Below are 14,787 nucleotides of genomic sequence, written 5' to 3'. Positions count from 1 at the left end.
TTAGCCAGGTGTGTGGTGCCACACGCCTGTAGTCCCTGCTACTCGGGAGGCTTAGGCAGGAGAATCGCTAGAACCCGGGAGGCAGAGGTTGCAGTGAGCTGAGATCGTGCCACTGCACTCCAGCCTGGGTGACAGAACAAGACTCTGACTCAAAAAAAAAAAAAAAAAATTTGAAGACAGATGCCTCATACTAAAGTATCATTTGACAGACGGTTTTTCAAAAATGTAAGGAGGTGATATGGGTTGAGTAGTAGAGAATTAATGAAGATGGACAGATGGGTGAAGAACCAGTAATTAAAACAATCCTGTTCAACAGCATCACACATAAGATTTGATTTTGAGTCACATATTGAGATTCAGCAACTATCAGAAAATTTAAAAAAATTAGGAGTCCGGAAATCTGCTAGATAAATCTACCACACAGCAGTAACAAAAATAACACAATCTGAAAGATAATATTTTATAAATAAATCTTTGAAAAGATAGAGCTTGAACTATTCATGAAATCTTAAAATAATGAAATCCTAGACTAATCATTTAGTTGATACATAAAGAAAATAGGACAAGCGTGGTGGCTCACGCCTGTAATCCCAACACTTTTGGAAGGCCAAGGCAAGCGGATAACTTGAGGTCAGGAGTTCGAGGCCAGCCTCGCTAACATGGCGTGACCCCAGCTCTAATAAAAATACAACAATTAGCTGGGCATGGTGGTGCACACCTGTAATCCCAACTACTCAGAAGGCTGAGGCATGAGAATCACTTGAACCCGGGAGGTGGAGGTTACAGTGAGTCAAGATTGTGCCACTGCACTCCAGCTTGGGTGACAGTGTGAGACCCTGTCTCAAATTTTAAAAAAAGAAAATACTAATCAGAGTCCACAGCTAGAGCAGACAATGAATAATTTTACCACATTTTCAATTTCAAAAATTTCATCTCTACACATCTGAGAGATGTTGGGTGAGGTTAGGAGTTCAGACTGACTGTGGAAGAGTGTAGAGCTAAAAATCATCTTCGTAAACCACTTACAGTACTTTAACTTTTCTGATGAAAATATGAGACCCGGAGAGGTTATGCCCAACATCATAAAACCAGCTTGGGGAGAATTAGAATTAAGTCAAAGGGTTTCTTTCAGCTCACTTACTCAATCATGATGACTTGGCCTTTTTAGCATCATGGTTATTAAATAAAACAACCAAGCAGAAGCTTTTCTAGAAATACGTATGTAACCAAAACCTTTCTTAAATATTTTAACAAAAATATGTAATTTAACACAAGAGATTTCAAAAGATACGTTACTCTAATTTTAAAAGTACTTAGCAGACATGTTCCCAAGCACTTTTCTATATTCTATTACCTCTGTATGCTGCTGATTTTGCCTGATAACCTTCTTCTCTTTGTCAAACACAGAGCTGAATTCAACATACACTAACTCAATTTAGAATAACACTCCAAATAATTATCAGGAATGCCTACCAAATTAACCAAGGAATGGGAAATACCCTTCCTTGAACTGGCTATAATACAGATTTGAAGATAATTTAAAACATTTGAATATCAAATTGGTTCAAAATTGGGTAAAGTTAATCTTGGGGTTGGGCAGGAGAAACTACTTAAACTACATTGTATTTCCTGCAGGCCATGATTTCACTCTCTCCTCCTAAAGGAAAAGTTTCCTATGCTTGCATTAAATTTATTAAAAATGTTAATAAAATATTGCTACCCACAATATTTTTTGGTAGCACAAAATATATATATATATTATATATATTTTGGTAGCACAAAATTATTAATATTTAGCACAAAATTGCTACCCAAAATATTGCTACCCAAAATATTATATGGGCACATAATATGCCCATATAATAAAATATAATATGTTATATTGATAAAATATTACTTAAATAATATTACCTATTTATTCATATTCTGGTTTCTTGTAGTGGGAGATGGTATTTGCAAAACAAGATCCGGGTGCTTAGTGTACTCACTGCGATCGGGGTGCCATTGTTTCTAGGTCCTCCCAGTGAACAAAGCTAGGAGATATATGTATGCATATATGTACAGACACACACACACACATATATATATATATCATATGCATACTTAGAACCCATGAGTTCATAATGATTCCAGTACAACACCTTAGAGTTCTTGGCTTTTGCTGTTCCATGATTGTAATTCCTTTTTCAGACAGATAGAAATTTAACTCCCATTATCCTCAAAATATTTACGTATTTGTTCAATCAACTTATTTGCAAAATGTAACCAATCTACCAATGTAACTACCCTGGTTATTCTTCTACACGCCACCTCTGCAGCCCTTCACCCCAGCCACCTACTTCCTCAGACACTACTGCCGATAACCGCTGCTCTGCCCCTCACTCCTCGGTACTGCACTTTCTAGGTGTCTATATATCCAAACCAGGAGGGGAAAGGAATAAATGAACAGATGGAAAGGGAAGGAGATCAGTCATGGTTTTCCATTATTTACCTTACTAGCTGATCTTACCCCTACAACCCACCCTTTAACATGCTCTCTTTCCACAACTCCCATCCTAAAGAATGGATAGCTAGCGATATTTGCTTTTGCGTATTTTACTTCATCATTAAACATAAGAATGCCCTAGAAGAAATAGCATTCAAAGCATTCAACTGTTAAAACTTGACAATTTCCATCAATCTGCCAAAAAAAAAAAAGCCGTGATAACAGACTATTTTAAACACAGAGATAATACAGGCAGGAAACACACACACACACACACACACACAATATTTAATCAAAGTTTTTTGTTTTGTTTTGTTTTCTTTTAGAGACAAAAATCTCACTCTGTCAGCAGACTGGACAGCAGTGGTGCCATCATAGCTCACTGCATCTTTGAATTCCTGGGCTCAAGTGATCCTCCCAAGTAGCTGGGGCATGCCCAGCTAATTTTTTTTTTTTTTTGTAGAGAGGGGGTCTTGCTATGTTGCCTAGGCTGGTCTTAAACTTCTGGCCTTAAGCAATCCTTCCATCTCTGCCTCTCAAAGTGCTGGGATTACAGACATGAGCCACCACATCTGGCCACAAGTTATTAAAATATGTAGAAAGCACTTCTGTAACATTCTATGTCACTTCATGATGACTTGGGGAATCCATAGAAGGATGCTCAATTCATGGCTATAAAAGCTGAGAAAGTAAAAGTCTGCCCAGCTATTCATCAGGATTAGATAAAAGAGACAGATAAGGCCAGCTGTTAAAATTAACAGGAAACGGTGCTTTTCCTAAATACACACTGCAACTGAAAAATGTCATAACAATCTCCTTCTATGAGTGACTACTAAGTTCTTACTTACTAAGACGACTTGTTATCTAAAATCACAGATTATAAAAAAGTTTGTTGTTGAACATGTATCAGTAAGAACAAAACATCCCACTCTTGCCTAGAGCATCTAAGTCACTTTGACACAGAGAATCAGCCTTGATTTTCAACCCAGGTGCAGAGATATAAATATGGAGTTTCTGAACATAACATTTCAAATATACATTGACTTTGTAGTTTTCAAGACAACAAGATCCTGGGTCTACTTCGAAGGCCAGACCAGATGTTCACCCCATTATAAACAGCCCTACTTTGTTTTGAGTCTACCAGAATACTGTTTCATTTAAATTTCACCTAAACTCTACCCTTCCTCCAAATTACTATAATTTTATCTTTTCTTTGGTTTGGTGAGATGGTCCCATGGTGTCTGTTGGGCAATCTCTCTCAATGCAACAAGCCAATAAGCCTGACTTTGTCAAACTGTAACTTTGTCCTTATAGGTCTTGGGCTGTTTGGGCTGGACAAAATCAAACTGATAGTTGCAGCCCAAACTCTTCATTCCTGTGGTTCATGATCATGCAAGTGCACATAATTATGTGTCACATAAGGACAGAGAAAAGTAATTAGCTCATTAAAGAAATACTATTTTAGCTATCCTAGAGAAAGGTTCATGAGACAAGAAAATATAAGTTTTATTTTCTTCATTAACTAATCAAAGGTTATACACCCCTTATATAGCCACTGGGTTAGCCAACTAGAGAAAGATTCACTGGTATAAAGTTGAGCAAATATCTTCCCATCCTCTCCTCATTGTTGGTCACACCCAGTTCCACTGCCCCCAAACTGGAAGAAACATTTTGACAATGAATCATTGATGGTCGTTGGAGAATGACATCAACATTCAGAGACTTTAACTACTTTGTGGTATTGCCATGAAAGAAAGAAAATAAACAAACGAATAAACTCTTTGAACCACTTGGGAGAAAAAAGGAATCAAGTTCCTAGAAAAGATTACTATGTGTAAATAACTCTCTATTGAGATTTGATAGAAAATACTTCTTCCACAGATATTTAACCTTTCAGTCATATAAAATACAAAAATCACTGGAATTTAAACCCCAGACAAAACTTCTTTGGAATATAATTACTATAGTAGAACAGTAAATATTACCTTAAACTCTGACAACCATTCCTCCACAACCCCTTTCTCTGAAGTAAACATTTTTCCACATCTGTTCTAAACCTTCAACCTGAAAATTAACACAGAAAAATGTTAACGTTTTGAATATATTTTATTTAGTCAGATTACTATGAACAGAGGTAATCCTATAAAGTTTTTACTTCATATTTGTGAAATGAGTTTCAAACATTAATTACTAAATTCATTTCAAAACCAATGTGCACAAACAAGCCTTAAAATGCAAGAATTTTGACAAAAGTATAAATATCATAACATGATGAAATTCGCTCTGCAATTTTCATTTAGTTTTCAGGAATGCCAGCTGCAAAACATATTGGACATTTTTCCCTAGTTTCAATAAAATAATTTCAAAAAGATCATTTATCTTAAAAGAAGGCAGAAAATATTTCAAAACTGTGAAAATACAAGAAGACACGCATCCAAAATTGACTTTATAGAAAGCATTAAAGTAATTTAATTTGCTTATATTTCAGTTCTTTACAACAGTAACTAGGCAAGCCATTTGGTTTCTTGAAAGTGTAATATTCATTTTTTAAGAAGTAAAAGTGACAATATTCAAAATGACCATATTTGACAACAGTTATTCAGAAGATTGGGATTTACTTAAGTATAAATTTAAAGAAATAAGCTAAAGGAAATGCAGAACAGTTTTATCTCAAGCAAAATGTTTGTCAAAATACAATGTATTTTTCTTCACCTATCCATTTGTATGGGAGTAGACTTGGAAACTATTTCCTGACAGAAAACTTGAGCTCTATCTGAACTTCCTAACTTCCAAATTCAGTCACAAATCCTTCATTAGGCTACTTAATTTTCATCAGCATTATAAGGTAGTAGAAACTCAGGTAGAGTAGCCAGAAATGAATTCTGATTCTATTACTTACTTGCAGTATAACCTTGGGCAAGATATATTTGCCTTACTTTTTTTTAATCTGCAAAATAGGGATAATGATAGTACCTATTTGCAAGGAGTTATTGTGAGGAGTACATTTTAAGATGCAAATAAAAGCAGTTATTTCCATTCCTGGCAACAAAGTATTATTACTATGCAATATTTTTATTATTATTACTAATTCTTATAAACTCTGCTCAGCTGTCTATGAAAGCATCCAGATATGCCTTAATGAACAACACAGGTTCTTGTCAAAGAATACATTCTAAGGTTTCTGCTGTCTAATTCTCATAAAAAACACGATTAAAACATTTTTTGGTCATTCATTCATTCATTCACTCATAAAAGATTACTTGGGTAATATGCATTTTACTTTTAAAATAAAAAATATTTCTCCTTGGATCAAGTCAGACTAACAGAAAACCACATATATGTACTGTATTATTGATTTTATAGAACTGTCTGGAGAAACTGGGCTTTGAAATCATGTCCAAAATGTTACCAAAGCACTGCTAGATCACATTTATCCTCCTTAAAAGCCAACAGAGTCTAGAAAATTCACATCTTAAGTTTTTAGTACCAGGAAAACCTCTCCTTTGGAGTAACTTGTTTGTTTTTATATTATGAATACTGTGAGTTTCATAACTGATTCTCCTTGTCTTACTCTCATTTTCTGTCTGCCTGTATCTACTTTTTTATGTTATGTATATTTGTAAAGCAAAGCCAATATAAATGCACAAAAGTTTTCTTTTGTATGAATTCCATTGTTTAATAAATTAGGACAGAAAGTTATCACAAATTGAACCACACTACATCAAGTTACATAGAACTGGGGAGGTAAAATTTTTACAAAAACTCAAAATAACTCTCCAGTTAAAATTAAGGTTAATTTTTCAAAAATTAAAAAAAATCAAGAGGAATATGCAAGGAACCAAGAACAGTCAAGGGCTGTCTTGAAGAACAACAGAACTGCGGGACCTGGACTTCCGACAGCAAAGCTTAGTATAAAACTTACCAAAAACTACAGTAATTAAGCCAGTGGTGGCACTGTCAGAAGGATAGAAAACAACCAATGGAACAGAATAGAGTGGCCAGAAACAGACCCACACATATATGGTCACCTGATTTATGACAAAAATGACACTGAAATTCAGTGAGGAAAGGATGATCTTTATAATAAATGGGGCCAGGTTATTTGGATAGCTACATGGGGAGGACAAAAAGAACCATGACCCTAGAGATCATGCTGTATGCAAAAAAAAAAAAAAAAAACAGTTTCAGTTGGACCATAGATCTAACTGTGAACAGTAAACCATAAGGCTTTTAGAAGAAAACGCAAGAGAGTACTTTCATAATCTTAGGCTAGGCAAAGGTTTCTTAAACAAGAGGCACAAAAGCACTAATCACAAGGAGAGAAAAAGGATAAACTGGACTTCCTTGAAAGTAAGAATTTCTACTCACCAAAAGATATCACTAGGAGAATGAAAAGGCAAAGCCATAGAGTGGCAGATGATATCTGCAATTCATATACATGACAAAAGTCTCATATCCAGAATATATAAGGAACTCATAAATTATTAAGAAAAAGGTAGACAATCCTATAGGAAAAACAAGACCATCACTTATTCAAATGGAAACTTAGCACATGAAACATGCTCAACTTTGTTAGTCATCAGGGAAATGTCAGTTAAAACCCACAGTGAAATACACCATACAAACACACACACTGACACACACACACACACACACACGCTCGCATGTGTAGCTAAAATGAAAGATCACACCAAGTGTTGAAAAAGATATGGAGCAATCAATATTCAGACACAGCTAATGTGAATGCAAATTGGTACAATATCTTGGAAAACTCTTTAGCAATATCCTCTAAACTTGAGGATATATACATATACTCTACGAACCCAGAAATTCTACCCATGTTACTACTCAACAGAAATGAGGACATCTGTTCTCTGAAAGTTATGTTCAGAAAATGTTCATCTGAGCAATAGGCTTTTGTTTTTGTTTTGTTTTTAGAGACAGGGTCTCACTCTGTTACCCGGGCTAGAGTGTAATGGCGCTATCACAGCTCACTGTAGCCTCAAATTCCTGGGCTCAAGGGATCCTCCCACCTCAGCCTCTCAAGCAGCTGAGACTACAGGAGTGTACCACATGCTTGGCTAGATCAGGTTTTTTTTAATAGTCAGAAACTAGAAACAAACCAAATGTCCATCAATAGTTGAATGAATAAATTACGGTATACTGTACAATATCTGAAATTCTATACAACAAAATATAACTTTGAATGAATAAACTATATCTGTGTTACAGTGTTGGATAAAAGAATGCAGGAAAACAGAGTACATACTGTATAATTACATTTATGTAAATTTCAAGAACAGATAAAACGAATCCATTTGTGTTAGAAGTTGGGACAGTGGCTGTTCCTGAGGGGCCTATCTTGTCGGTTCTGATAACAGTCTGTTTCTTGATCTAGGTGCTGGTTACTCAAGTGTATACATTTGGTGAAAATTTGCCAAGCTAAACATTTCATAATTTGTACATTTTTCTGTGTGTATATTATACATTAGTAACACCAGTCAGCCCTGGGTCTCTTATCTTCCACTTGATAGAGATCAAATGGGAGCCCTCATTGCATAGCTGAGCTCACATGGACACTCACCTGTTTAGCAAGCATTCAAGGAATAAAATTGTTCCTCCCCAAACTTCTCTATCTCCTGCAGAACTCATAAGGGAGTCTATGACATGCCTCCCTCCCCTGAAACTTTCACAGTCTCACCACCACTGTCTGCCTTAGGTCCACCAGGACTAAAGTCATTATTCCCTTCATCTCTGTTTATGTCCAGCACCACAAGAAGCTACAGACACCTATATGACACTCATCTCTCACACACTAGTCATCATAACTCTTTGTGCATCTTCTATTTTGCTCCCATCTTCCATCCCATCCTAATTCTGGATGGAGGATATACTTCCATTGTGTCCTCCGGAATTTACAGTCTATTACCAGCAAAATCCTCTATATCTTCAACAGTTCTTCAAATGTTGCTTTCTTCTTTTCATGAGACACTAGTTTCCCTGCATGCAACCTTACCAAATAGCGATTGCATTTCCTCACACATCCCTGAAAGAAAACACTGGGCCTAGAGGTAAAGTAGGTGTTCTCCTTCCTTCTTATTACCACTCAAGATCATTCTCTTCCTCCTTCAACCATCCACCCAAAGCTGCTTTGAAACTCTGTCACCATCATCTATCAATCAATCCACCCCATGCCCTGGCCCTGCTCGGTCCCTCCCCTTCATTTCTGCATGATCTTAGCTCCTAGCTCACTGTCATGCTTTCAAACAACTCCTGCTTAAATCTTGGTGATTTTTTTTCTTACTTGAAGTCTTAATTCCTAGAAATCTTAATTCCTAGAATTCTCCTCCTACAATATTTTCTTCCTCCCTGCCTCAGCTACTCAATCCTATGATCAAAGTCTATGATCATAGCCTAGACCACCTGTTTTCAAACATTTGGGTTAAGGACTCTTTATACTCTTAAATATTAAGCCAACCTGAAAGAACACCCAGGGGCCAAAGCTGGAACAATCTGAGCAACAGAACAAATAATGTAGTACTGAATTATAACCCAAAGTATAAAATAAATATACATGAGGCCATACTCATATAAATAAATGATTAAATAAGTAAGAGAATAGGAGATAAAGCTTCCTTACGGAAGAACTCCCAATAACAGATGTAGACACTATCTCTTCCAGGAGGTAGAGCTTAGTCCTTGCTCCCCCATTGAGAATGCACTGGACATAGCTATTCACTTGCAAAAAAAGAGAGTATGGAAAGAGGAAAAGAGTAACTGTATAGTGGTGAGACCGGGCAAGCACTCCCTTGATCAAAGCTAACGTCAACACGATGTCATGTGAATATCAAGTACCATCCAATATGATTACAGACATGAGCCACCGTGCCTGGCCCCTGGTAAGTTCCTTTTAACTATAAAAGTAAGAATATCTTTAGAAGAGAAAGTATGGCTGGGTGTGGTGGCTCACGCCTGTAATCCCATCACTTTGGGAGGCTGAGGCCAGAAGATCACTTGAGGTTAGGAGTTTGAGAAAGCCTGGCCAACACAGTGAAACCCCTCCGTACTAAAAATACAAAAATTAGCCAGGCATGGTGGCATGTGCCTGTGATCCCAGGTACTTGGGAGGCTGAGATAGAAGAATCGCTTGAACCTGGGAGGCAGAGGTTTCAGTAAGCCGGGATCGTACCACTGCACTCCAGCCTGGATGACAGAGTGAGACTCCATCTCAAAAAAAAAAAAAAAAAGAAGTGAAAATATACAAACATTAAAAATGAATCCTGAAATATCAATGCATTATGTAGGAAAGAGAACAATGGAATTCTATAAAGTATAGGATAATTTTTTTATTTCAACTTTTATTTTAGATTCAGGAGGTACATATGCAGGTTTGTTACATGGGTATACTGTGTGATGCTAAGGTTTGGAGTACTATTGTAGGATAAGTATTTAAAGAAATAAAAAATTAAAAAGCCAACAGTGTTTACTAGCTGACATAAGCTTTTCTTTGACCTTACCACATACAGTACAATTGTAAAAAAAATGTTTCCATTAGCCCTAGGCTTCAAGATGAATAACAGTTATGACCAAAGGTATCAGTAAAGCTTAGATAGGACAAAAAGCAAACTGACCACAAAATGATTTAAAAACTGTTTCTCTCTACCAGCAAGCAGCAAGAGGCTCTCTACAAGTTGCTAACCCACCCCCACATTTCATATCTAATATGTAACCTATTAACATCTATGCCAAAGACTTGATTATGTAACTCTGCAAGCTTTATAAATCTGATTAGACATCTCTAGTAATATTCAAAATATACTTGCATTTGTAAAAACTTTATTCTTCTCAAAGGTAAAAGAGACAAAATTAAAATACATGTTTCCTGCTGTGTAACTAACTTCCTATTTTTGCCAAACATGTTCCAGAGCAGAATATTTAAAATTACATTAGAAGGCTTGCCAGGAGTCTATGTAGTATTTCACTAGCCCAATTAGTCTGTATAACGTTAATTTTTTATATTTTCAATGTACAATAAAACCTTTCTAAGTCAAATGTCTTATTCTTCAATTCCCACATTATGTTATTAATAAAAATTACCAAAATTTATCTTTTAGTGTTGTCATCAGAGACACATAACATATTAATTATTTTATAAGAATATTTTAAAAGTATTTGTAACTTTCACTGTAAAACTCTAAAAATTTCCTTATTCCTACTATCTTTTTTACATCATCCCCTTCATCATTAAGAACTAACTACAAACTACTATAAAACTTTTTATAACCATTTGTTTTATATATCATTATGAAACTTAAGTTTCTATAAATTTATAGAGCAACCAAATTTCTATAAATGGATTGTGACACATCGCGAAATTTTAAACTTCTCTCCTATGCAATGAGGCCATTGCTGTAGTTAAATTAAGTGCTACCAGAAGATTATCAAGAATTCCTGGGTGAATTTCAGGAAAATAGAGCAGAGAGAAATGTTCAGATTATGTTACAGAATAAAATTAATTTAATTTTAGGATTTTGCTGCTTAGAAACTGACCAATCAATTGTGAAGGAGGAAGGTATAAAGAAGAGTTGTTTAAAAAGAAGTGTTGATGCCTCACTGCCTACCTAGGTCATCAAGTAAATAAAGCTGCCTCTCAAGGCACCAGGAGAAGTAATATAATTCACAGTAAGAGAGGTTTGGGAAGTCTTTCCAAAGGCCTATTACTTAGGCCTATTTTCCCCAAAAATCACAAAACAAGTGTCTGATTATCAAGAATAGAACATAGGTTTTTACTCAATAAAATGGTTTTTGGCTAAACCATCTTTTGCCTACCCCAAGGACAAATAAGATCATGTTGGGATATCAGTGTGCTATGGCAACCAGCCCAGTGTGTTTCTGTTGGAAAAGCTAGAACAATTAGAAGGTAACAAGTTCTTTCTTCTCATTTCCCATTTCTATCTTCCTATTCTTCTCAGATCCTCCAGGACTTCAGACAAGATCAGGCACGTTCAAGGTGTTATGGCCATAGACAAGATCCTCCAGGACTTTAGAAGAACATTTTTTCCAGGGAAGGGATATCTGATTTGGACTCTAATGAGAGAAGTTAGGCAGAACTATTTTTTAACAACCATGTTGACCAAAAGAATGCAGCAAACACAATGCTGTGAAACTTCTGAGGCCAACAGTTACTGCTCTTGGATTTCTATTGCAAATATTCTCCCTCTTTTTTGAGCTAGCATTCAAATAGCCTCGACTAAGATCATGTACAATTTATTAACAATTTAGATTTCTTTTAGATAAGAACAGACAGAAAGGTGAGATCTCTGGGAACCATGGCACTACGATGAGCACTTCTTATTGATATTAATATAGCACATGACTCAGTGGTTCAACTTTTTTTTAATTTTTTTCAAATAAAAATTATATAACATAATTTTAAAGTTTTAAACTGTAGTAGTAACTACAGGCAAATTTCAGTCCAGATACTATAAGCATAAGTAACATACAGCAAGTATCTAATAAATATTTATTGAATAGAGGAATAAATTTCACCCTTTATAATGCCTGTCAAATTTACCATCTGCTCTCCATCTCCACAGCAACACCCTGAGTCTGGGCCCTTATTTCCTCTGCATGTGCTGATCACACAACCTTCTGGCTCCTGATTTCTTCCCTTCTCCGGTGCACCATGCATGTTGCTGCTATATAATCTTGCCGAAACTTCTTTTCTCCTGAACACACCATGACATCAGACCTCACAAATCTTCTACATCAAACTTTCCCTATAATATGGTCATAATTTACCTATCCAAATTTCACTTAACACTATTCTCCAAAATAATCCATGCCACTCCAGGCTCCATGTCTTTGCCTATGCTTCTCTTCTCTATCTTCCTTTCACTCCTCAGCTTTTACACCCTACCTAGGAAAAATTTGGGGCTCTTATTAATGAAATGCCTGTGTTGGTAAGGTAAGCTGCCAGGAGAGAACTGGCACTGCATCTGTGAACCATAACAGCATCATCTGATTATTTTATTTTATTTATTTATTATTTATTTATTTATTTTATTTTATTTATTTATTTTTTTTGAGATGGAGTCTCGCTCTGTCACCCAGGCTGGAGTGCAGTGGCGCGATCTCGGCTCACTGCAAGCTCCGCCTCCCAGGTTCACGCCATTCTCTTGCCTCAGCCTCTCCGAGTAGCTGGGACTACAGGCGCCCGCCACCACGCCCGGCTAATTTTTTTTTTTTTTTTTTAGCAGAGACGGGGTTTCACCGTAGTCTCGATCTCCTGGCCTCGTGATCCGCCTGCCTCGGCCTCCCAAAGTGCTGGGATTACAAGCATGAGCCACCGCGCCCGGCCTTATCTGATTATTTTAAAGACTGATTGATGCAGATAATCTCGACTTAGAAAACCTCTTATTAGAATGTTATAAGAAATCTTAAGAGTCCATTAATACGTTATGTATTTCACTAAACATAAAAATATCACAAACAAATTATTTTACATTTAATATTGGGTAAAAATCTACAAGAGCAGTTATTGCTGTAATAAAGCTTTCCAAAATGTTTGTACCACCTTTTACAAAATATAATTATAGCACATACTAAGTGATTCAAGTATTACCTCAGTGAATCAAACTTCAGTAAGCCCTGATAACTAACATACAAACGATAAAGTTTGTTAACAGATTTTAAGAGATCAGTGTAAAAATGCTGAACTATAATAATTACCTCAATCACATTCATTAACATGATTATCACACAACTGCATATTAAATAACATGGTGATTAGAAATGCTTTCTATGTATTCACTAGAACAGGATGTCAAGTCGACAGCCTGTTCATATAATTTATCCAGACAGTAGGCTGGGCAGAATCAGAGTAAGAACAAAGAAATAGAAGTAGCAAAAACAAACATAGAATGGGAGGTCATATTAAGGGGAAACTCATTCAATATTTTCATATATGCAAAAAGTCAATACTACTATATGTTCAAATTGCAACACTAATAATTCAGCAAGCCCTTGAGTGCCTACTGAGTATAATGCAAAGTGTTTCTATTAGTTTGCACCATTAGCAAACAAATAGTAAAATATGATCTGTGTCCTTAAGGCAATTGTAATCCAGATGGCAAAGGAAAAGCAGGGAATAGACGAGAGGAAAGTAAGTCAAGGTAGCACTTTACATTTTCTAGAGGAATAATTGCAAGGGCAATCATGAGAAAATTATCAGAAATACACAAAATCAACAATGAAAATTTAAAACAAGGGTTCTGCCCACTATGCAACTATAAAAGATTATAAAAATTCCACCAAGAAAGAAAATAAAACATACACAAAAACTATGAACACCTAGGAAGAAAACTGATCTCCCATCCCTGCTAATATTTTTCTTTACTGGAGATTTTTTTAAATTGCTGCACTTAAATCTTTTCCACATAATTAAAATAAATAATCATCCTTCTCACTGCTGCTATCCTACTCTTCAAAAGAAAATTCTGTTAACTTTATATTATTTCAAACTTTTTTCTACACATATACTATATAATCAGCAGTTCTGAAAACTCTCTACTCTTAAAAAGTACTGAGCAGTATATCTAAACCAAAACAAATGTATCTCCTCAACCAAGAAAAATATATCAACCAAATAATATATTTATATAGATAGGTACCTATCTATATCTATATAGATATCTGCTCAACCAAACAAAATATATCTGCTCTATCAAAACACGTACATATGTATATATGCACATATATACATACATGTATACATAGTCCATTTATATTTTGATTTTAACATAAAAATACAATCATTCTATCAAAACTTGATTATTTTTCACCTAATATATCATGGACCTTTTTAAAAAAATATGTGGTACACTATTACTATTATATTTACGACCTTCGACAAATGATCTCTCCTGTTCTTTAGTCCTTTGTGTAGTCCTCCTCCGCATCAATGCTGGGCTTGGCAAAGTGACATGTTTTTGCCAGTGGAATTTAGCAAGGTGCTGCAAGGACAGACTTAATAAGAGCTTCCACCTAGGACCTGTCCTCTTGAATAATCCCTCTTAGTGGGTAACCACCATGCTACAAGAGCTGAGGGATAGACATCTGCATAAGAAGCCACATGAAGACAGACCTTAGAGGACAGCAGAAAAAAAAGGCTTTCCTTGTGAAAATTTAACTACTTGACAAAGTTAAAGAATTTTTTTTTATCAAAGGACTTTTCAGAGCCTTTAATATGCTAAATCTGTATTATTAATCTCTAAGAAAGGCATTTGGAATGAAATATTTTC

General features: G+C 35.6%; 1 protein-coding gene across 3 annotated transcripts in view; it reads right to left on the bottom strand.

The window, feature by feature from the left end:
• Positions 1-14,787, bottom strand: part of HYCC1 (hyccin PI4KA lipid kinase complex subunit 1) — a 73,521-nt gene that overhangs the window by 45,589 nt on the left and 13,145 nt on the right. For all 3 annotated transcript variants that reach the window (XM_055272463.2, XM_055272465.2, XM_055272464.2), the window contains exon 2: positions 4,471-4,549. In XM_055272463.2, the coding sequence (XP_055128438.1) occupies positions 4,471-4,521 (51 nt within the window). In that variant the 5' untranslated portion in view covers positions 4,522-4,549. The remainder of the gene's footprint in view (positions 1-4,470; positions 4,550-14,787) is intronic.

The sequence above is a fragment of the Symphalangus syndactylus genome, chromosome 3, assembly GCF_028878055.3.
Source record: "Symphalangus syndactylus isolate Jambi chromosome 3, NHGRI_mSymSyn1-v2.1_pri, whole genome shotgun sequence".
NCBI classification, from domain to species: domain Eukaryota; kingdom Metazoa; phylum Chordata; class Mammalia; order Primates; family Hylobatidae; genus Symphalangus; species Symphalangus syndactylus.
The sequence above is the reverse complement of the archived record's forward strand: the minus strand, read 5'-3'. Positions and strand labels throughout refer to the sequence as shown.